This window comes from Panthera onca, chromosome C1 (genome assembly GCF_046562875.1).
Source record: "Panthera onca isolate mPanOnc1 chromosome C1, mPanOnc1 haplotype 2, whole genome shotgun sequence".
In the NCBI taxonomy this organism is placed as follows: Eukaryota; Metazoa; Chordata; class Mammalia; order Carnivora; family Felidae; genus Panthera; species Panthera onca.
Genome location: NC_138346.1, coordinates 66,434,070 through 66,458,143, shown reverse-complemented (window position 1 = coordinate 66,458,143; position 24,074 = coordinate 66,434,070). Strand labels below are relative to the sequence as shown.

The 24,074-nt window shown below is 35.8% G+C and overlaps 1 protein-coding gene and 1 long non-coding RNA gene across 6 annotated transcripts in view; one reads left to right on the top strand and one right to left on the bottom strand.

Moving 5' to 3' along the window:
* Positions 1-24,074, bottom strand: part of SCN9A (sodium voltage-gated channel alpha subunit 9) — a 166,139-nt gene that overhangs the window by 26,678 nt on the left and 115,387 nt on the right. The window contains exons 18-19 of the mRNA XM_060621369.3: positions 11,504-11,624; positions 2,144-2,298 (exon numbers count right to left, since the gene is read on the bottom strand). Coding sequence (XP_060477352.1) covers positions 2,144-2,298; positions 11,504-11,624 — 276 coding nt within the window. The remainder of the gene's footprint in view (positions 1-2,143; positions 2,299-11,503; positions 11,625-24,074) is intronic.
* Positions 1-24,074, top strand: part of LOC132670957 (uncharacterized) — a 117,922-nt gene that overhangs the window by 71,948 nt on the left and 21,900 nt on the right. The window lies entirely within an intron of this gene.

Here is a 24,074-nt window from a genome sequence, read left to right as displayed (position 1 = left end):
AGTAGCAAGTCTTAATGCTGAGAGCCAAACACTGTGCCTGAATACACCTTGCTCTGACTAGTCCCAGAGCTGGAAACTGGATTCAGTCTGCAGGGTTCCTAGCTAGCTTCCAGGACTAGTTATGTGACTGCGGGAGCAAGGAGGCAAGGACATCATTATATGAGCTCCACCAATGTGGGGTGTAGGTTTTACTGTTACTCATTTCAGTTACTATTCATTTGTTTTTATGTGGTGTGTACTCTCCCTTTTGAGGGACCACAAATCAGTGAAAAGATATAGTAGCTTTGATTTTAGACCTCAGGTATGAGTCTGTTGTTTACTAGCTTTAGGACATTAACTAACTTTTTAAACTCTCTTCCCTGCTTCCTCATTGGTAAAATAAGCAAAATAATCATAATCTCACAGGATTGTTTAAATATTAAGTGAAAAAACCTATATAAATATCTTGAAGCATAATAAATATGTACTGAATTTGAATTGTTACCTTTCATTTATTTTACAGACATGTATTTTAAAAATCTAGCTCAACTGGCAAACTCCCTGAGTAAAAACAGCAGTTTCTTAAACTACCTTTCTCTTTTCTTCTTCATATAATTCACTTGAATTTCAGTTTTGAAAGAGCCTCTTGCCAAAAATGTCATCTTCCTTTGGACATTTTGAATCAAGGATTACTCTAAACTTTTCTTTAATTTTTTTTTTTCTCTCCTTTCTAACAGTCTCAGTCTCATGTGTGACTCAGCACGGAATAAACTTCATTAGGTATTAGGAATTAGATTCCTACTTGCATTCCACCAGATAAGAAGAGAGGCATTTTTTAACATTCATTTTCTGTTTCAGGAGAAGTCATCCACTGTGGGCCCGTGCATCCCTGCATGTCCTTGTTGGATAGGCCAAGAATGCAAGGCCCTGACTGGCTTCACTCTGGCTATTTCTCAGGGTTGTTTTTGCAACAAGCAACCTTGAGGAATAGAGACAGTGTCCCTGTCTGGGACGAAAAGCAAGGTTGCATACTGCTTGCTATAAAAGGACAGGGTTCCCTAAATTTAGGGCTCTTCAGCTGTGATGCTAAACCACTGTGTGTGCACCAGTCATTTACCCCCCTGCCATGCCCTCATGAGACTTGGGGATTAGTGGAACCAACATAAACATGTTGAAGTTCATGTTGCTTCCAAAATCATGAGTAATAAAATTCTTTGTCTCTGACTTGGAAGTCTCCTATCTTCTACCAGCATCCATGAAACAGCAACAGGTTAACTTCTTATAAGTAGAGTAAAATCCAAAATTCATGAAGACTATCTATGAGGCAATTTACAACTTTCTTGAGTATTGTGTCTTCAGTATAGTGGAATTTCCAGTGGTATCTCTAGCTGGAACTGGATTTCTAATGGTTCATCTCTGGTCGTGTCAGCAGGAAAGCCAAATAAGTAAGAAAAGGCTCAGGGAGTGCGAAACTCTCCTAGAAAGTACTTTCAACTCTCATAGAAAGTGCTTGGTATATGTGCAAGAATGAGAATGTGGTCTTTCTCACCCTAATATTACAGCTTGTGTTTCAAGATCTTCATAAGCTGACACTGACTGTCTTTGTCACAGTACCTGTGGTTACCACTCTCTTTCCTGTGTTTGTTCTTCCTCCAACATCACTTTCTACAGGTTGGCAACTTTTAATGTGCTGAATACCTCCTGATTTTTTATGCTTCCTTATCCCTGTACACTTGTTCCCCTCAGCCCACCCTGTCTCTCTGGAGGATCCCTGTTAATCTTCCTAGATCTCGCACAACATCAACTATCTTTCTTAAATTCCAACCAGACAATAGTTCGTCTCTTGCTACAGAGCTTTATCAAGTATATTCCTCACTTACAAACACATCCCAGTGCTGTAATCACTTGTGCCTCTCTCCCCAGTGCTCTCTTGAGAAAAGTACCTGGATCTTAGCCACCTTCGCATTCAAGACAGCAAGAATAATGCCGGCCATGTAGTAGTGCTCAGCAAATATTTACTGAACTAAGCTAAATTTTGTCCTAGCACTAATTATAGGGCTTCATTTTTAGGCAAAACAACTTTCCATGTTATTTTTATCCTCCAACTCATTTATTAAAAATACTGACTTACTCAAGAGATTGCTTTAGGTGTCATATCACTTACCAGAGCGCCACTGCTGAGCAGGATCATGAGAACAATAAAGCTTTCAAACCAACTGTGTTCAACTATTCTGTAGCAGGTTTTCCTGATGTTCCACCAGATTTTTCCTTTCCCTGACTCTACGTCAACTTGGCAGCATGGGAATCTCTGCACACAACCTGGCAAGAGAGACATTCATGTAAAATCTTGATACTCAGAATAAATAAAATGCTTAAAATACCCTATTTAATGTGAAGCTTTCCCTGTGATGTCCCTCAACAGAATAATTGCTAACATTTACAATGCAGCTTTAAATAGATTCAACTTGAATAGATTCAATTAAAAATAACTTGTCAATGATTCTAACTTAAAATGTATTCTTGTCTTCTGTACTTCCTTGATTTCTTGTCAATCTCTTCCATGATGTTTAGGCCACTTTTTTTTTTCTTCCATTATTGCAGTCCTCATACTGTGCTGATACATGGTGAACTCTGAATGAATGAATATTAAACTAAATCTGAGGACAAAATGCTTTTCAGGACCTTCTTTGCTGACAAACTAATTTTCCTTGATGTGGATCTCATCTACAATTTCTGCTACTTCCACTCTATTAAAAAAAAAAAAAAACTGTGCCAAGCACCATTCTAGATAATATTAAGAGAATTGGTATAAGTTTCTAAAATTATGTTCAAAAGAAATAGATCTTCATTAGAATATTCAGGTAAAACTGTTTCAAGTACTCTATGTTAAAAGTAACTTGGGACATGTGGGTGGCTCAGCAGTTAAATGTCTGACTTTGGCTCAGGTCATGATCTCACGGTTGGTGGGTTCGAGCCCCGTGTCAGGCTCTGTGCTGACAGCTCAGAGCCTGGGGCCTGCTTTGAATTCTGTGTCTCCCTCTCTGTCTGCCCCTCCCCCACTTGCATTCTCTCTCACTTTCAAAAAAATAACATTAAAAAATGTTAAAAAAATAAAAACAACTCTGTCTTTGTAATCATAGATATAAAACATGCTGCTTTGGTATGTTGAGGAACATTTAATTTAAAATTTTTTTACCATTTATTATCTTTTGTATACTTAGCTGTGTATATAATTTCTTCTCCTCAGGGAATTTATTTTTGGTTTTGATTAGGCAGATAAATATAGAAATAAATGACTGTAACTGGATAAAGCAACTGAAACCACAGATGTAAAGGGGTTATTTGGTAGCATGGAAGAAGTCTACCTAACCTGGCTTGTTTGCTCAGGAGTGGTTGGAACTTTGTGGAAGGAAGAGCTGGAGCCTGAATTGAGTCAAAGTATTAGCCAAAAAGAGTATGGGTGGAATGCCCTGCCAAGGAAGCAAAATGTGTTATGCATAGGAATATAAGCAGTTCAGAGTGGTGATGAAAGCACAGTGTATACAAGAGGCATGGATGAGAAATGAGGTTAGAGAAATTGGTCAGATTATGGAAAACATTTTCTATCACATGAAGGAGTTTGGTGTATATCCTAGAGACTATGAGGAGTATGTGGAAGGTTGCAAGCAGAAAATGATATAGGCAGATGCAATTTAAATAGATATCAACAGTTGAATGGAGGATAATCTGGAAGAGAAGAAAAAGGAGAGTGAAGGTGTAGAGGGACTCAGAGCCAGAAAACCATTTAGGATTCTGGCATAGTAGCCTTACCAAGAGGAGCAGGTTATGGCAACTTCTAGTTTCTAGAGCAATAACGGATTGAAGACATGTTTGGCAGGTAAAGTCAGATGGATTTACAGACTTACTGGATATGTGATGTTAGAGAAAGGGAGGACTCCCAGAACAACTGGGTGAAGGTCAGCAATGAAATGAAAAACAAAAGTGTGGGAGCTACTTGGCAGAGTTTGAGTTTGAGATGCTGGTGGGACTTCCAAATACCAATATCCTGCAGATATCTGGAGGTCTGAATCTGTAGCTCAGGGGGTAAGTCTGGGCTAGGAAAGAACAGTTTTGAGGTCACACAAAAAATATATTTTAGGATAAGTAGAGAAAAAAGGGCCAAGTCTGGAACATCTTAAAACAGTTAATATTAAGGAACAGAATGCAATGGTGTTCACCCATTGCTGGATGAATGCTGGAGCCAGCCATTCACCCATTCACCCATTGCTGAATGAATGCTGGAGCCAGTTCACCCAGGCTGTTGATAACTCATTGTTCAATTGTCAGGAATTTTTGTGAGCCTGTTGTTAAATGCAGCAATCCTCAAGCATTAAATTATGTGAACTTAAAACTACAGCTTACCTTTTTTATTTGTTTGTTTTTAATGTTTATTTTTGAGAGAGAGACACACACAGTGTGAGTGGGGGAGGGCAGGGAAGAGGGGGAGACACAGAATCCAAAGCAGGCTCGAGGCTCTGAGCTGTTAACACAGAGCCTGACATGGGGCTCAAACCCACAAACTGCGAGATCATGACCTGAGCCCATATCAGACACTTAACCAACTGAGCCACCCAAGCACCCCGAAATTATAACTTACTTTTGAAAGGATAAGAAACACTTAAAACATATCACTTTCTAATCATTTCAGTTTATCTGTGCTCTTGAGTATATGTGTATATTCTATCTGGATTATGGAAAATTTGGACTACTGTCGTCTCTTCCCAACTCCACATTTGGTGAAGTCACATCAGTAGTTTGAAATAAGCCATGGTGGGGATCTTTACACTACAAAAGTCATCAAATGCTATAAACCAGGGCTTGTTGGTTTTCTAGAGTAAACTTAATAAAGTAATGGAAGAATGTTAGTAAAATATATAAAACAATGAGTATCATATTCATAGCCATGACACTATGAACAGCACAAAAAATTGAGGAAATATTCTTTCGTTATTCAAATTCTATTATCTGAGATTTGCAAACATCATTGATGAATGAGTGAAGTTCTGGCATATAGTTTCTTTGTCTCACTTTCACCTTACTGATTAACATAAATGAAAATACCAACCAACCTTCGGGTTAAAACTATACTTGTTCATCAATTGCAATCATTGATTATCTATAAATACCAAATTTTACTAAAATCTAACAAAGGCATTCTGTGAGAATCAATGAGCTATATGGAATGTACAATAGGAATATTATTTATATTATTACTTGTAAATCATGTGCCACACATCCTTTATATCTATAAAATTCATAGTAAACTGAGGTACATATTCATACTTTATTTTTCTTGGAGAACAGTGGTGAAACATTTACCTGTACCCCACTAGGATAGGTGGAATAAGAGAAAACCTTGAAGGAGAAGGAGACAGAGTGGAAGTGGGAGAGATGTATAAGTAAATAAGTAAATAAGTAAGGCAGTAAATAAGTCAGGGAGTAATAAGGTTCTGAACAGAACCATGACCAAGAGAGACCCAGAAAGATAATGACTGAAATTTTAAAAATTAAATATAAAAAATTGAAGTTGATTTAAAAAAAAACCCACAATTACTTTGAAAAAGAGGAAGAACTGAAAAAAGAGGAACTACAATTCATTTCTCTCTTAAAAATTTTCCTTTTACAACCGTCATGCCCTGCTGGTGGGAATGTAAATTAGTGTAGCCACTGCGGAAAACAGTATGGAAGTTCTTCAAAAAGTTAGAAACAGAAACACTATATGATCCAATAATTTCACTATTGGGTACTTACCCGAAGAAAACAAAAACACAAATTTGAAAAGATACATGCACCCCTATGTTTATTGCAGCATTATTTAAAATAGCCACGTCCGTTGACAGATAAATGGATAAAGAAGATATGGTATATATACATATCATGGGTTATTACCCAACCATAAAAAAAGAATGAGATCTTGCCATTTAGGACAATATGGATAGATCTAGAGAGTATTCTGCTAAGTGAAATAGAGAAAAACAAATACCATATGATTTCATTTACATATAGAATCTAAAAAACAAATGAATAAACAAACATACATAGCAGAAACACACCCATAAATAGAGAACAAATTGATGGTTTCCAGGGGCAGGGAGTGGGGGGATGGGCAAAAGGTATGAAGAGGAGTGGAAGGTACAGGCTTCCACTTATGAAATGAATTAGTCACAAGGATGAAAGGTATAGCATAGGGAATACAGTCGATACTACATAGAAGAGCACTGTATGGTGACAGATGGTAGCCATACTTGTGGTGAGCATTAACATAATGTATACATTGGATGAATCACTATGTTGTACACCTGAAACTAACATAACATTGTGTGTCAACTATACTTCAATAAAAAAAAAAATCACTGAAAAAAATGTTTTTCCTTCCAACTGGAGGGAAGGTAAAAAGGTGGGAGAGCACTTTTTAGATACTTGTTTCAGAGGTATGCAAGTTAGCCATTAAAAAAAATTTTCCTGTTTTATAAAACAATATATTTAATTAAAAATACTGAGCCTCTCAAGTAATAACTCAGATAATCATAAAGTGTATGACTTGAAACAACAAAACTAGAATTCTCTTGAACTGTACTGTTTAGACAATGTCTTATTATGGTTTCTTTTATGATTCTAAAATGAAATTAGTTCATTGATCTAAGTAATATGAGGTATATCTGGCACTTTAATTTCCAGCACTATAAAAATGTAGCAAGCTATGTTTTGTTTTGTTTCTCAAAAGTCTCTGTATTTTGCGATTGTGTGCATTTTATGTGTTCCTGTCCTTTCTCTCTGGAAACTTTTAAGCTCCAAGAAGGCTAAAACTTATCAGTTATGCCCTTCATTTCTGCTCACGGTACTTAACCATATTCTTCTACATGGTTTAATATGTCATGTATAGTTGACTTAAAAGACATAATTCCCCTCCAAATGTAGTTCTAAAATAATCCAAGCATTAGTCATGATCTGAAAGATCGTATCTCTGCAAATTCTAGAATTTACAAAACTTGGATGGAAATTGGATTAGATTGGATGAAAAAAAAAAGCCCAGAATGAATAGGAAATATACATGTGCCTTCATTTATCCAACATTAATTATAGTTAACATAACCTCAGATCTGAACGAATTTATCTTCATTGTATTTAAACAAGCACCATACCTCTCAAATGCACTTAATAAAGTTAGAATATTTTGGAGGCTTCATAAACATGTTTTTAATATTTATTTATTTTTGAGAGAGAGAGAGAGAGAGTGAGTAGGGGGAGAGAGAGAGGGAGACACAGAATCCCAAGCAGGCTCCAGGCTCTGAACTGTCAGCACAGAGCCCAACGTGGGGCTTGAACCCATGAACCATGAGATCATGACCTGAGCTGAAGTTGGATGCTTAACCAACTGAGCCACCCAGGTGCCCCTAGAATATTTTATAAAATAATGTGGGAGAATAGTAAAAAGGTAGGACCAAAAATTGACTCCCAGATAATCTCTTCCTGAGCAAAAGAAAACAGGAGGAGTGAAAAAATTTAGGATGGTAGTATTTTTTTATATTAACTTAATGCTTTAGACTTTATAAATTATCATAAAATAAAAACAAAGATCTTGTGCAGAACAGAATCTATCTGTCTCAAGCATAATTTACCAGAGAAGAAAGTTTCCCTTTTAAGATTTTACTATCTGAGATTTATTTTTGTCAGTCTTAAAATTGAAGAGAAATATTATTCTTAGGATTTTAGATTTAGGCAAGAAAAGGGACTATACGTTCTAATTAGAAAAGTAAGATTTTTATCTGAGACAAAAGTTTATAAATATTGCCCTTAGGATTTATAACACCTCAGAGAGTTTCTTACTCTTATTTTGAGGCAGGAGTGCTCGACTGACTGTCTGGCTTTTATGCAAAGGCATATCCTAAGAGATTTCCAACCTAGCTGGTTGGCAATGTTATCACATCTTCTTTTTTAAAAGGAGTATTAACTAAATGTAAACATAACAGAGAACTCTCAAACATTTTAATGGGTCCCCATGGGTAAATGCTATTTCTTTTGGGTGGTTTCATTAATTTGTTCTCGTGATGCATTTCATAAACTCTATACTGGGTTTCATCATGTTAAAGTAGTGCTCTCCACCCACCGTCCCCCAAACAAAAAAACTCCTAACCACCACTGACCTCTTCCATGTATCACTTATCTGTCCTACTAAATATTTACTACTAAATATTTGTTTGGGCAAGGGACATTGTTTTTTTCACTGCTCTATCTCTCTCCAGTGAGCACCCTGGGCCTGAAATACCAAAGTTGTTTAATGATTATTTGCTGATTGGATGAAAGAATAATTAAGTGGATAGATGGTGAGAGGCTCAGCAAATTGGATGCCCTGTTTGATTTACCAGGCTGAGCTTCTTAGCTCAGCAGGTTGAGCAAGTATAAAAAGTTTCTAGCTGCTCAGAGCGATGTGACTCACAGATGTGTGTTTCCTCATAAACTTTCTTGTCTTTTTTTTAAAAAAAATTATTTATTTAATTTTTTTAATGTTTATTGTTGAGAGAAAGATCATGGGTGGGGGAGGAGCAGAGAGAGAGGAGAACGGAGGATCTCAAGCAGGCTCTGAGCTGACAGCAGCGATTCCAATGCGGGTCTTAAACTCAGGAACCGTGAGATCATGACCTGAGCCAAAGTTGGATGCTCAATGGACTGAGCCACCTGGGTGCCCCATTTAAATTTTTTATTGAGGTAGCACATATATTTAGTATAGTATACCAATTATAAATATATAGATTAATATACTCATATAATAGCCATGTAGGTCAAGATATAACATTTTAAGCACCCAGGAAAGCACCCCTCCCGCCCCCATGTTCTTTCCCAGTCTGTACCCTCTAGAAGGAACTACTGGTCTGACTTCTATCATTGTAGGTTGATTTTGCCTATTCACCCCCCATTCCCAGCTTTACTGAGGTATAACTGATAATTTAAAACTGTATATATTTGAGGTACATGAATTGATAATTTGATATTAAGTATACGTTGTAATATAATCATCACAGTAAAGTTAATTAGCATAGCCCATCTTTTCACACGATTACAAATTGCTTCTTTACATCTGTGATGAGAGCATTTAAGATCTATCCTCTTAGCAAATCTGAAGTATACAATACAGTATTGTTAATTATAGTCACATTGTTGTTGTAGCTCTTCAGAATATATTTACCTGTGTAACTGAAACTTTGGCCCTCAGTAAATTTTCAATTGTTAAGGTCAAAGTTCATCTGAAAATGTGTTTCTATAATACCTCTTATACATTAGACTCAATTCAGAAGTTATGAATAATCTCAAAGGACTCACATAACTATTCTCATTAGAGCTCTGTAGGACTAGAATAAACTTTTTGTAAAGTTTAATCTCAGTAAAATAGCAACTACAGTCTGAAATAGCTTAGCATTAATGCTTTCTGCAGAGGGTTTAAGTTTTTCTAAAGCCCTTTTCTAATTTGAAGACACAATTTGTTTGATAAACCCAACTTCTTTCTAGTTATCCTAGAATTTTAAGTTAGGGTCATTAATAAAAAGTATAGAGGAAATCTTGGTTGTATCTGTACATATTTAATGGTGCTAATCAATTTATTGAGAAATAAGCAACACCTGATGAAATTCTTAAATTTTGTAAAGGAAACACTTTAAAGGAAACTGTTTTGCGTATGGTACTAATTTCAGCAAACACAAAATTTCTACCAGTTGGGTGTCATACATGTTTGCTTCTCACATAAAATGAAATTTAGCTTGTATTTAAAGAATATTCATGTACCATTGTAGTTAGAAGATTTCTTTATTTGACAGGCATTTTTTTCACACATGAGTGCTAGAGGAAGCAGGTTGAGAAAATCATAGAGAATGAACACAAGTCAATGATTTCTACAAAAAATACTGATTCTGAGAATAATAGATACCAAGTCATCAGCATCAACCCTGTGTTATCAGAACTATACAGGATTGTCAACAAAATATTTTTAAAAATAAAAAAAAAGAAGAAGGATGTTAGGAACTGTGGTAATTAATTTGTGTTATCTCACTTAATGTCCTCAATATCCCTATGATTCAGATGTGATTGTTGTATCCATTTTACAGATGAGGAATCTGAGATTTAAGATTGAAAAATGTGGAAAAAAAAAGATTGAAAAATGTGCTCAAGGTCTCACAGAGAATTAGCAGTAGGCCAGTTAGAAGTCATGTTTATCAGGCTCTAAAGCTTCTGGTCTATGTTATTGTATTATACTGCAACTCTAGTATAGGTTTGTGTTTTTACTTGAATAATGCAATATTTGATTAGAAAATATTGCATAAATTCACAGGTCAAGTTCAAAGTCACTACTTTGAATAAAATCCCTGAAAAATTCCAGAAGTAGTAAGTTCAGTAAGTCAGAAAGTGAAAAGGAATCAAAGGAGATACTGTTAGAAAAGAAGAGATTGAAATGCAAAGGGCTTTAAATGCTATGTTAAGGACTTCAGGTTTTATCCTATAGACCAATGGTTCTCAGCTTCTAGTGTGCATTAGAATCCCCTGGAGGATGTACACCTTATCCCCAGAGTTTCTGATCAACTTGTGGTTTCTGTAATCAACTTGTGGCTAGAAAGAAAGAGGTCAGGGCTGAATCAGTCTTTAGCTTGAGAGACAGGATAGATCATGATGTCACTAAATGAGAGAAAGACCAGAGGAAGCTATGAATTACATGGGGGAGAACTCACTAAACTTTGTTTCAAACTTATTTTACCTCACATGTTTAAAGGCAACCAGTAGAGATGACCATACCTGGAACTCAAGTATGAGGTCAGAGGGAAAGATAATAATGTAAGAGTCAAACAACACAGAAATAGATGTTTAAGCTATAGATATGGATAAAGCCCCTTAGGGCTAGAGAAATAAGAAGGTAACAGCATTGAAATGTGGGGGAACAATGTTATTTAAGGGATGTGCATAAAGATAGTCACTGAAAGAAACAGGGGAAGAAACTCAACTCTCAGAGATGCAAAAGAAGAACAAAGGTAGAGTGTGGCTTCTGAAACCAAGAGAAGGATTTTGAGACAGACTACTATTAACCAGATAATGGTTAACAGTATCAAACAGTGTGCTGAAAGTTGGCAGGTGGCTTCAACTTTTGATGATAAGGACAGTAGTAGCCTCTATCCCATTGAGCTGTATTCTAGTGGTTCCACAGAACTGGAAAAATGAATTAAGGATCTAAAATGAGAAGTATGAGCACCCTAAGTAAGTAAAGTGCTTTACAGTATAACATACTGTCATTGTAAATTATTGTTAGTAAAGTATCTTAAGTGTGGAAACTGAAGCTTTGAAAGCTTCCATGATTTACCCTTTGTCATAGAGCCATGGCCGAATCAGTATGCAGTGGAGTCTTCTGACTTTTCACTGAATAATCCCTGATAAGTATTAGGTTTTAAGATAAAACCCCAAATACGAATAAATGGATGGCTAGCCAAGGTCTTGAATTTTCTCTTACCATCTGTAAAACAGGCCTCTGGCTCATCTGAATTTATAGGTTCAGCCTCTGCTTCTTCTCCTTCTCCTGGCAGAGGGTTATCAACTGTGCTGCACTCAGAGGAACTCGACCGGTTCAATCTCTAAAAAGAAATGCACCAGCCCACCAGGCAGTTAATTTAGAGGTTATTCAAATCTTATATTCAAGCCATACTTAATAATCAAATTCATGCAAAGTGTTATGAAAAAAAGATTAACAAGTATGATGGCCATAAAAACGTATAAACACATATTGAGGTCAAGTAAACTTACAATGCATCTATGCTTAATCTTTCTATCTACACATCCCGTGAAAATTAAATTTTATTATTTTTAGTATGCTAGCAAGTAAGTATATGGACAGAATTAGCATAAGGTAATTGTTTGATAAACTATAGCATTTGTAAAGTATTGGCCAAATTTTTATTATGTTTTATGTTTAATATAATTTGTGTACACCAGTAATTATTATACTCAGACAACCAAGATCCTGATAGAAATAATACAAGTACCAAATTTCCAATGCCTGAGAATTGAAAGATTGTATCTGACAGTTGGCAGAAAAAGTTTATTGATACTTAAAATTAGAAAAAAAAGAAATAAATTAGTGTAAAATGAAATCCAAACATATTTCCTCTATTATCTCTTGGATTTAACAATATGTATCAGGATGATATAGATAGAAGGCTTTTCACCAAGACAAAAAAAAGTCAAATATTATATTGGAATCAAAATGCCAAAGACCACACTAATTATTTCATCCAACACAGACCACTTTAGTATAAAATTTCAAAACATAGTTGAAAAGATCATAAAGTATTATATATAATGTCAAAAGATAGTGGCTACCAAAGTGAGCACCACATGCAAAATCTGAAACAAAGATTCAATGAAATTAAACATGGTGGTTTCACACATGAGAGGAATGAATTCATTGTCATTATGATCATATAATTGATCATAACACAAGTTCTTCCCACCCAGAAATTTATGATCAAACATGATGTTTACACACTTATACATACACAGAAACTTTAGAAAAAATACATACAGCAATTGTAGCAAAACTGTCAATTTTTCCTAATATTACTTTATAAGGGGTAGAGCAGCACATCAATAGAAGAGTTCATTTTTCATTCTCATTTGCTGAATGACATGTGAATATTGAAAACTACTAGTTATTACAGCACATGCTTCTCTTATTAAGATTATAGCTTTACTTGAGAATAGTTCTATAAATACAAGTGCTAAAAGCAAGGAAATACTCATCTCCATTAAATTGGTTTTTTTAATCAATTAATTTGCATTAATATTCTGGCCAAATCTAAAATATTAATTTTTAGAGATTTACTGGGAAGCTAAAAATGTGGGTACCACATTCTCAGTGTTATTATTATCACACATTATTCAACACCAGTAAAAAAGTCATTGATACAGCTTTATACATAAGGAATGGTATAAGCAAAGTTCTTTTTATGGGAGCAAAGAATTATGATTACTATAATATTTATAATCCTATTGGCATAGGGGCATTATTCCCACCAGGTTGAAGAGTTTTATAATAATACCGTTATGAACAGTATTACTATGAAATTTCACTTAAAAAGAAGAATTAAATTGATTGAATTAATCTTAAATGACTTTAAAATAAAATTTTAAATAAAATGCATCTAATATGCAGAATGCCTACTCAGGCTAAATTAATGAAAACACCTTCAACCTTCGTATTTGGTTTTCTCATTAAGCATTAGCAAAAAAATATATGCCAAGTTAATTTATAAGCAAATAAAAATTAAGATGATTTTATGAAGTGTATCATGTCATTTCTGAAACTTTTTTCATAGTATGGCAACTTTTTGACGTTTAAATTCAGAGTTTGGCTCAAATTGTATATAATAAATGACAGTTATTCAAGATAATTCCTCATTGCAACAGACATCAAAATATTTAATATGAACTACAGTTTGTATCATAAGCCAAATTGCTATGACTCTTTAGAAATTCAAGTTTAGAATATTTTTAGGAATTCAGTGTTTTCCCGGGAATGCATGAAGTATTCACAAAGTAGCTATTTTAATACTGTATATAATATTAAACGCTTATGTATATGCCTTAGTGATGTAGAGAGTTTAGATGTAATCTATTCAGTCTTTAAATTTAATATTTACTAAAGTCGAAGTGTCTTTAAACAGCGTCCAAAAGGACGCCTTTAAATAGAAAGGCTAACATCTAAAATGAAAACTTTCCCTTGAAGGGAAATGCATTTAATTCTCATGATAGGTATTGCTGTATTTAACTATTGAATCTTCTTATTTTCTTGTTAGTACACAGAGAAGATCATACCAATCATTTGAATCGCTTTACATTATTATTATTATTTTCAATTCTATAAACTCAATCATTTGTTTTTTAGTTTCCTTTCTTGTAATTATGGAAATCGAAGAATTATTATAGTAAACTAAGAGCAGTAAAATAAATACTTTAGTGTAGAAAATTCCCCTTTTGATATTATAAATAGCCTATTCTGTAATTTTTGTGTGGATTTTGGTTTTGATAAAAAATGAAATATACTTTTGTCTATAGCTTTTTTGCTTGTCTTGTCAACAAATATAATTTTTTACCTTTGACAGCCTATACATATAGGCTGTATAAACATAGGATCATAGATGTAGAGTCATTAGCATTAGGAATAGAAAATATACCATAGACAGCATTCCTGCCTTTTTATTGAATAATATGGCATCATTTCTTGACACTTTCTAAAATTTTCTTTCTTTTCTTTAAATAAAATCTATACTTGATTCAAAAATTTTAAATGTACAATAATAATATATGGCAGAAAACAAAAGTCCTTTCCACTCTCTGATTCTATTCCCTACTATATATACAGTGTGTATGTGTGTGTGCATACATATATATCTTTCCATATTCAGTGTGCATCCATACAACATTGAAGTAGTTTGGAAATAATCTAATCTTGATTCAAACTTATATAGCTATCCAAGAGGCCTCTTTCAACATTTGAAAATATAATCAGATTAAGATGATGGAGTAGTAGGACCCTATGCTTGCCTTGTCCCTTGAATGCAGCTAGATAAATATCAAATGATTCTGAAGACCCAGTAAATCAATCTGAAGACTGAGAAAACAAACTGCACAAGTAAAGGGAGAGAAAAGACCACACGGTAGAAGGTAGGAAGTATGGAGCTGTGATTTGGGGGAGAAGGGATTGTGGGCTGTGGAGGAGAAGGAGTCCTGATCATGGAGAGAGGAAGGAAGACACAGAGAGAGACAGAGAAAGAGAGAGTGAGAGAAATGTACAGGGGATTGCACAACAAAAGCACTTCCTCAAAACCACTGACTGAGAAAATGAGAGGAGCTGATTATCTTGAGTTTTTATAACCAGTGGAGCTCAAAAATTGGAGTTTAGAAATCCATACCATGTGGATGGTGGATGCGCTTGGTGGATGCAGTGGTGCTCCTGTGGAGAAGGAGGGCAGAAGCCCAGGAGCAGATGGCACGATCTGAGAACCCCTGGGATATACTGGGAGAGATAGTTTCCCCTTCTTGGAGTGCATCTGGGAGAGGAGGATAACCTCTCAGGGGACAAAAGAGCTGGTGGGTGCCATTGTGCTGCCCTGTTCCTTAGCATAGGAAAAGAGACACCTGCTGAGGGCAGCTAACCTGGACACTGGCTTTTTGCTATGCTTTACTCTAAACTCCAGGCTCCTGCATGTTGGTGCAAATGCCATTCTGGGACAAACTGGCACCAACCCCAGTGCCATGAGACCCTGGCCCAGAGGACCACAGCAGGTCTGTGGCACACCAGATCCCTAAAACTTAGATTTTGAAACCCAGCCAACATGCCTGAGATAAAACACAGGTGCACTACACTGCTGGGAGGGCAGAATGGCCCAGACACAGGGTGAAGGCAGAGATCTGAGGAATGCCTGGGACACATGAGGTGAGATTGTTTGCTCTTCTGTGAGGGCTTCACAGACAGTGGCAGACACAAACTCTCCTCTCTGGGGATGAGGGAGAGGGTTGTTGCCATTTTTCTCCCCCACCCATCAGAACAGACTGACTTCAGTGAGCAGAACAGCTCCAACAGTGGTGACCTGAGCTACTTACACCAAGCCCCACCCCTCTGAGCTCTGCAGGTGCTTCTTTACTAGGGCAAGTGTACCTGAGAACGAGAGCAGTTGGCTCTTCCCCCAGAGGACCAGCACAAACTCCTGCACACACCAAGTCTACTGACCACAGAGTGTGCAAAGCTTCAGCTCTAGGACACATAGGATCTAGCCTCTTAACAAGCAGACCAGAGCACACCTAGTTAAAACTCACCACACTCTGGACAAGGTGAAAACACTCCCCACGGCAGGCAAGAAGAAACTCTGCAGAGGACTGACCTGAGGGGAAAAGCAGCCAAAACAGTAGCAGAGTACACACAGCATAAACCAGAAACACCTCCTAAAATTCCAGGCCCTGGACAGTATATGATCTCTTCTTCATAAAGCCATTACTCTCTGGAGCAGGAAACATAGCAAGCTTTCATAACACACAGAAGCCAGAGACCTAGACAAAATGCTAAGATGGAGGAGTTCATCCATCCCAAAAGAAAGAACAAGAAAAGGTCATGGTCAGGGATCTCTTTGAAACAGATATAAGTAATATGCTTGATCTAGAATTTAGAACAATCAGAAGGATATTAGCTGGGCTTAAGAAAAGCATAGAAGACACCATAGAAAAGCATAGAAGACAATAGGCAATCCCCTATTGTAGAGCTAAAAGACCTAAAAATCAGTCAGGTTGAAATAAAAAAAATACTATAACTGAGATGAAAAACTGAATGATTGTAATGACCACAAGGATGAAAGAATCATAGGAATGAATAAGTAACATAGAAGATAAAATTATGGAAATTAATGAAGCTGAAAAGAAGAGGGAAAGAAAAATACAGGATCATGAATAAGACTTAGGGAATTCAGTGACTCCTTAGGTGTATTAACATTTGTATCATAGGAGACCCAGAAAAAGGAGAGAGGATAAAAGGGGAAGAAGGTTTATTTGAGCAGATTATAGCTGAAAACTTCCATAATCTGGGGAAGGAAACAGATATACAAATCCAGGAGGCACAGAGAACTCCCATCAAAATCAACCAAAGCAGGCCAACACCAAGACATATTAAAGTAAAATTTGCAAAACACAGAGTTAAGGAAAAAATCCTAAAAGCAGCAAGGAAAATGAAATTTCTAACTTACAAGGGAAGACAAATAAGGTTAGCAGCAGACCTATTCTCAGAAACTTGGCAGGCCAGAGGGAGTGGCATGATATATTCAATGTGCTGAAGAGGAAAAATATATAGTTAAGAATATTATATCCAGCAAGGCTGTCATTCAGAATAGGAGAGATAGAGTTTCCCAGACAAACAAATATTAAAGGAGTTCACAACCACTAAACCAGCTCTGTAAGAAATATTAAAGAGGACTCTTTAAGGGAGAAAGAAAGAGCAATGTGACAAAGACTAGAAAGGAACAGAGAATGGGGTGCCTGGGAGGCTCAGATGGTTAAGCGTCCAACTTTGGCTCAGGTCATGATCTCATCGTTCATGAGTTCAAGGCCCACATTGGGCCCTGTGCTGACAGCTCAGAGCCTAGAGCCTGCTCCACATTCTCTGTCTCACTCTCTCTCCACCCCTCCCCTTCTTGCTCTCTGTCTCTATCTCTTGAAAATAAATAAACATTAAAAAAATTTACAAAAAAGAAAGGAACAGAGAAGATCTCTAGATTGTCTCTAAGATTGGACTAAATGCTCCAGTAAAAAGACACAGAGTAACAGAATGGATAAAAAAAAAAAAAAAAAAAAAAAAAAAAAAAAAAAAAAAACAGAAAAAAACAAAAAACAAGGCCCATCTATCTGCTGCCTACAAAAGACTCATTTTAGACCTAAAGACAATTGCAGATTGAAAGTGAGGGGATGGAGAACCATCTATTAGGCTAATGGATGTAAAAAAAAAAAAAAAGCTGGAGTAGCCATACTTATGTCCGACAAACTAGATTCAAACTAGATTTTAAACCAAAGACTGTAACAAGAGATGAAGAAGGGTACTATGTAATAATAACGGGGGTCTATCCAACAAAAAGATCTAACAACTGTAAATATTTATATCCACAACCTGAAAGCACCCAAATATATAAAACAACTAATAACAAACAAAGAAACCCATTGATTATAATACAATAATAGTAGTGGACTTGAACACCCCACTTACAACAATGGGAAAATCATCTAAGCAGAAAAGCAGCAAGGAAACAATGGCTTTGAATGATCACTGAACCAGATGGACTTAACAGATATATTCAGAACATTTCATCCCAAAGCAGCAGAATACACATTGTTTTCAAGTGCACATGGGACATTCTCCAGGATAGAACCACATAGTGGGTCACAAATCAGACCTCAACAAATACAAAAAAATTAAGATCATACCTTGCGTATTTTCTGACCAGAACACTATGAAACTTAAAGTCAAATACAAGAAAAAATTTGGAAAGACCACAAATACATGGAAGTTGAAGAACATCCTACTAAAGAATGAGTTAACCAAGAAATTAAAGAAGAAATAAAAGAATACATGGAAGTAAATGAAAATAAAAACATGATGGTCCAAAATCTTTGGGATACAGCAAAAAACAGTCATAAGAGGGAGGCATACAGCAATATAGCCTTACCTCAAGAAGAAAAATGTCATATACACAACCTAACCTTACACCTAAAGGAGCTAGAAAAGAAACAGCAAAGAAGCCTAAAGCCAACTGAAGAAGGGAAATAATAAAGATTAGAGCAGAAATAAATGATATAGGAAAAAAACCCAGTAGATCAGATCAATGAAACTAGGATTAGTTCTTTGAAAGAATAAATTGATGGACCCCAAGCCAGACTTATCAAAAAGAAAAGAGAAATGACCCAAATAAATAAAATCACAAATGAAAGAGATCGCAACCAACACCACAGAAATACAAACAATTATGAGAATATTATGAAAAATTATATGCCAACAAACTGGGCAACCTGGGAGAAATGGACAAATTCCTAAAAACATACAAACTACCAGAACTGAAACAAGAAGAAATAGAAAATTTGAACAGACCCATAACCAGCAAAGAAATTGAATCAGTAATCAAAAATCTCCCAAAAAACAAAAGTCCAGGGCCAGATGAAATCCCAGGGGAATTCTACCAAACATTTAATGAAGAATTAATATCTATTATTTTTTTAAGTTTATTTATTTATTTTGAAAGAGAGAGAGAAAGAACGTGAGAGGGGCAGAGACAGATGGAGAGAGAGAGAATCCAATGTGGGGTTCGATCTCACAAACCATGAAATCATGACCTGAGCTGAAACCAAGAGTTGGTTGCTTAACTGACTGAGCCACCCATTCTTCTCAAACTGTTTCAAAAAATAGAAATGGAAGGAAAATTTCCAAACTCTTTCTATGAGGTCAGCATTACCTCGATGCTAAAGCTAGAAAAAGACCCACTAAAAAGGAGAAAAAATAGGTCAATATCCCCAATGAACATTGATATAACTCTCAACAAGATACTAGCAAATTGAATCCAACAAGTAAATTAAAAGAATTATTTGCCCACAATCAAGTGGGATTTATTGCTGGGATGCAGGGCTGGTTCAATATTTGCCAATCAATCAACGTGATATAACACATTAATAAAAGAAAGGATAAGAATCATATTATACTTTCAAAAGATGTAGAAAAAGCACTTGACAAAATACAGCATCCTTTCTTGATAAAAAACCCTCAACAAAGTGGGGATAAAGGGAACATGCCTCAACATCATAAAGGTCATATACGAAAGACCCACAGTGGGGTCCTCAATGGAGAAAAACTGAGAGCCTTTCCTCTATGGTCAGGAACAAGACAGGGGTTTCCACTCTCACCATTATTATTTAACATAGTACTGGAAGTCCTAGCCTCAGCAATCAGACAACAAAAAGAAATAAAAGGCATCCAAACGGGCAAGGAAGAAGTCAAACTTTCACTATTCGCAGATGATATGACATGATGTAAAATACCTGAAACGCTCAACCAAAAAATTGCTAGAACTGATACCTGTATTCAGTAAAGTCACAGGATACAAAATCAACATACAGAAATCTGTTGCATTTCTATAGACCAATAATAAAGCAGTAGAAAAAGAAATCAAGGAATCAATCCCATTTTCAATTGCATCAAACCCCATAAGATAACTAGGAATAAACCTAATCAAAGAAGTAAAAGAATTATACTCTGAAAACTATAGAACACTGATGAAAGAAATTGAAGATGACACAAAGAATTGGAAAAACAGTCCATGTTCATGGATTAGAAGAACAAATATTGTTAAAACGTCTATACTACCCAAAGAAATCTACACATTTAATGCAACCCTTATCAAAATACCACCAGCAATTTTTCACAGAGCTATAATAAACAATCCTAAAATTTGTATGGAATCACAAAAGACCCCAAATAGCCAAAGCAATCTTGAAAAAGAAAAGCAAAGCTGGAGGCATCACAATTCCAGATTTTAAGCTACAAAGCTGTAATCATCAAGACCGTATGGTACTGACACAAACAGAGACAAACACATCAATAGTACAGAATAGAAAACCCAGAAATGGACCCACAACTATATGGGCAACTAATTTTTGGTGAAGCAGAAAAGAATATCCTAGGAAAAAGACAGTCTCTTCAACAAATGGTGTTGAGAAAATTGGAGAGCAACATTCTGTCCACTGGATCACTTTGTTACACTCTACACGAAAATAAATTCAAAATGGATGAAAGACTTAAATGTGAGACAAGAAACCATCAAAATCCTAGAGGAAAACACAGGCAGCAACCTCTCTGACATAGGCCATAGCAACTTCTTGTCAGACACATCTCCAGAGGCCAGGGAAACAAAAGCAAAAATGAATTATTGAGACTTCATCAAGATAAAAATCTTCTGTACAGTGAAGGAAACAATCAACAAAACTAAAAGGCAGACTATGGAATGGGAGAAGATATTTGCAAATTACATGTCTGATAAAAGGTTTGTATCCAAAATCTATAAAGAGTTTATCAAACTCAGCACCCCCCTCCAAAATAATCCAGTGACAAGCGGAAGACACGAATAGACATTTTTCCAAAGAAGACATCTAGATCACTATCAGACACATGAAAAGATGCTCAACATCACTCAACACCAGGGAGATACAAATCAAAACCATGATGAGATACTGCATCACACCTGTCAGAATGGTTAAAACTAACAACTCAGAAAACAACAGATGTAGGTGAGGATTGGGGAAAGGGGAACCCTCTTACACTGCTGGTGGGAATGTAAACTGGTGCAGACACTCTAGAAAACAGTATGGAGATTCCTAAAAAAGTTAAAAATAGAACTACCTTATGACCCAGCAATTGCACTATTAGGTATTTACTCAAAGGATAAAAAAATACTGACTCAAAGGGGCACATGCACCCCAATATTTATAGCAGCATTATCAACAAAGCCAAATAATGGAAAGAGACCAAATGTTCATCGACTGATGAATGGATAAAGAGGATGTGGTACATATATACAATGGAATACTACTCAGCCATAAAAAGTATGAAATCTTGCCATTTGCAATGACATGGATGGAGCTAGAATGTATTATGCTAAGTGTAATAAATCAGTTCAAGAAGGACAAATACTATATGATTTCACTCATATGTGGAATTTAAGAAACAAAACAGATGAACATAGGGTAAGAAAAAAAGAGAAGGAGGCAAATATAAGAAACTTAACTATAGAGAACAAACTGAGAGTTGCTGGGTGGGGAAGTGAGTGGGGGGATGGGTTAAATGGGTGATGGGCATTAAGGATGGCACTTGTTGTGATGAGCACTGGGTGTTATATATAAGTGATGAATCACTAAATTCTACTCCTGAAACCAGCATTACGCTATATGTTAACTAAGTACAATTTAAATAAAAACTTGAAACATTAAAAAAAATGATCAAATTAAGTACTTTTTTATTCATTATGGTTCTTTCGATTGCCTAGAAGGTGTTTTTGCTACAATACTTAATGTGAATAGAGACCATTAAATATAGGTGTTATATGAGAAACTGCCCTAAGCTGGTAACTTACAATGTTATTACTGACATATCCCAAAATAGGCATTCACATCATAAGGCTATTTTATGCTAGTTGGCCTTTTCTTATTTTGAGAGGTATGAAGTAGGATTATCTAATAATTTGATGATCTGCCACTCAAAAAAAGCCAAAAAAGAAAAAACAAAATTCAAACCTATTCTACCTATTGTAGAAAATACAGAACCCAACAAAAACCTTATGCAAAGAGGATGGTTGGTGTTGAAAACATTCCAAAGATTATACATTTAAAATACATACTGTAAGTCTGATTGCTATATACAACAAAAGATATTCTTTGAGGAGCAGAGCTTAGAATAGTTATTCCACCGGAGAAGTGAAACAAAGAAACACGCAAGAGAGCAAGAAGTTGAGAGAAGCAAATCAAAGAGAAGAGAAGGGCATATATGGGCAGAAAAATTAAGGGAGACATTAATGATAAACTAAGCTCTACTGTATGTCATTAAGCTTAAGACATATTTTTTTATTATATTCAAATAACATCGCCCATATTTTAATTTTAGAGTCTAATTTTACAATTGATATTCATAATGAGGGCCCTGAATCATTAAAGGAGTAAAATGGTCAAGTTCAGAAAAAAATATCGAAGGACCTTTAAAGAAGAAATCTACAGATTCTACTATGCTTTGTGGGAGTAGGGGTCCAGTGTTTTCCAAGCTCCCATTCTATCATGGGATAACTTCAATTTAAAATATTCTTTTCTGGTCTAGAACCAAAATATGCTTTCCTCTTCCTTGCAGTTGTTAGGGCCCTTTTTGCCCTCTGGAGAAATGCAAATATTATCTTCCTACAGCCTTTTCAAACTGAGACTACCATTTGTGTTTTTCATCTTAAGAGTACTGATATTTAGTTTCTTTACATGACTTAGCATTCTAGGCCCCTCAAGTCCCTCCAATCCTTTTCTCATCTCTCTAAAATCCCGATCTGTCTCAAGATTCTTTTTAAATGATAATGCCAGTTAAAAAGATATCCTTCATCAATGGAAATGACAATAGTATTTTCCTTTCTGTTATCTAGATTTACTACCATTTAAGTAGCAATTTTTAGTTTAATTACTAGTTACAGTAAACTCTTGACTCAAGGCAACTAAAACCCCAGCACTTTCTCAGAGAAAGGGTAAGAAATGGAAGTTTTCCTTTTCTAGTGTTCTTGATGACTACTAGAGAAAGTCTGGAGGCTTTTATTTATTTATTAATTTTTTTTTATTTTTAATTTTTTTTCAACGTTTTTTATTTATTTTTGGGACAGAGAGAGACAGAGCATGAATGGGGGAGGGGCAGAGAGAGAGGGAGACACAGAATCGGAAACAGGCTCCAGGCTCCGAGCCATCAGCCCAGAGCCTGACGCGGGGCTCGAGCTCACGGACTGCGAGATCGTGACCTGGCTGAAGTCGGAGGCTTAACCGACTGCGCCACCCAGGCGCCCCAAGTCTGTAGGCTTTTAGAGAACAGCTGCTTGTTCAGCAGGAAATCCACTTAACAGTTCCATCACAGGGTCAACGTGGTGTATAGTATTAGATGATGGAGAAATAATGAGGTCAAATCTCAGGCACGTCCATGGAAATTCAAAATTAAGCAAATGATTTCACTGAGAATTCTTACTTTTTCGATAATCTTCTATCTAGAGCACTTCCTATTTAAAAACATGACAACTTATATGCCTAAAAGATAAGATCTTGCATATGAAAACAAACAAACAAACAAATTTTGGCCACATGAAAGATTGGACTGATTACTGGTGTCTCAGCCAGATCGTACAGGGTCATCTTGGTCTTTAAAAGGCAAGTGACGTTCACCAATATGGACTTGCCATGCAATCAACCAATGGTATTCTGTGCACTAACACAGAACTCCTATCTGCAGAGAATAGATATTTAAGTAGCTGGAATACAGTGGGTCAAGTGAGAAGGAAAAACTTAAAAACTTGAGGAACAAATATTTAAATATTTCTGCTACTGAGGCCTACTAGAAGTGGATAAATAAGGATTGGAACACAGGCAAACATTCTGGCAAAATGTGAGGTAAAAACGTAAACTCTAAGACTCAAGCTCATTATTCACTTACAATTAAAAGAAGAATAACAAACAAACAAAAAAACTACCAGTACATTTATGCTAGCCCCTTAAAACTACTCATAATGAGGAAGGAGAAGGAAAGACAAATTCCAGTGGACGGAACAGCTTTTTGAATACATGGATCTCTAATATTGAAAATACAATGTAAAATAAAAATTGGTACAGAAAAAGCATATTTTTCCTAATGTTTATGTAGGCAGCTTCTGCCAAAGAAAAGCATTATATTTTGAGTCATTCTTCACAAATGAAATATCCAGAGTTTTTTTGGTTTCAGGACA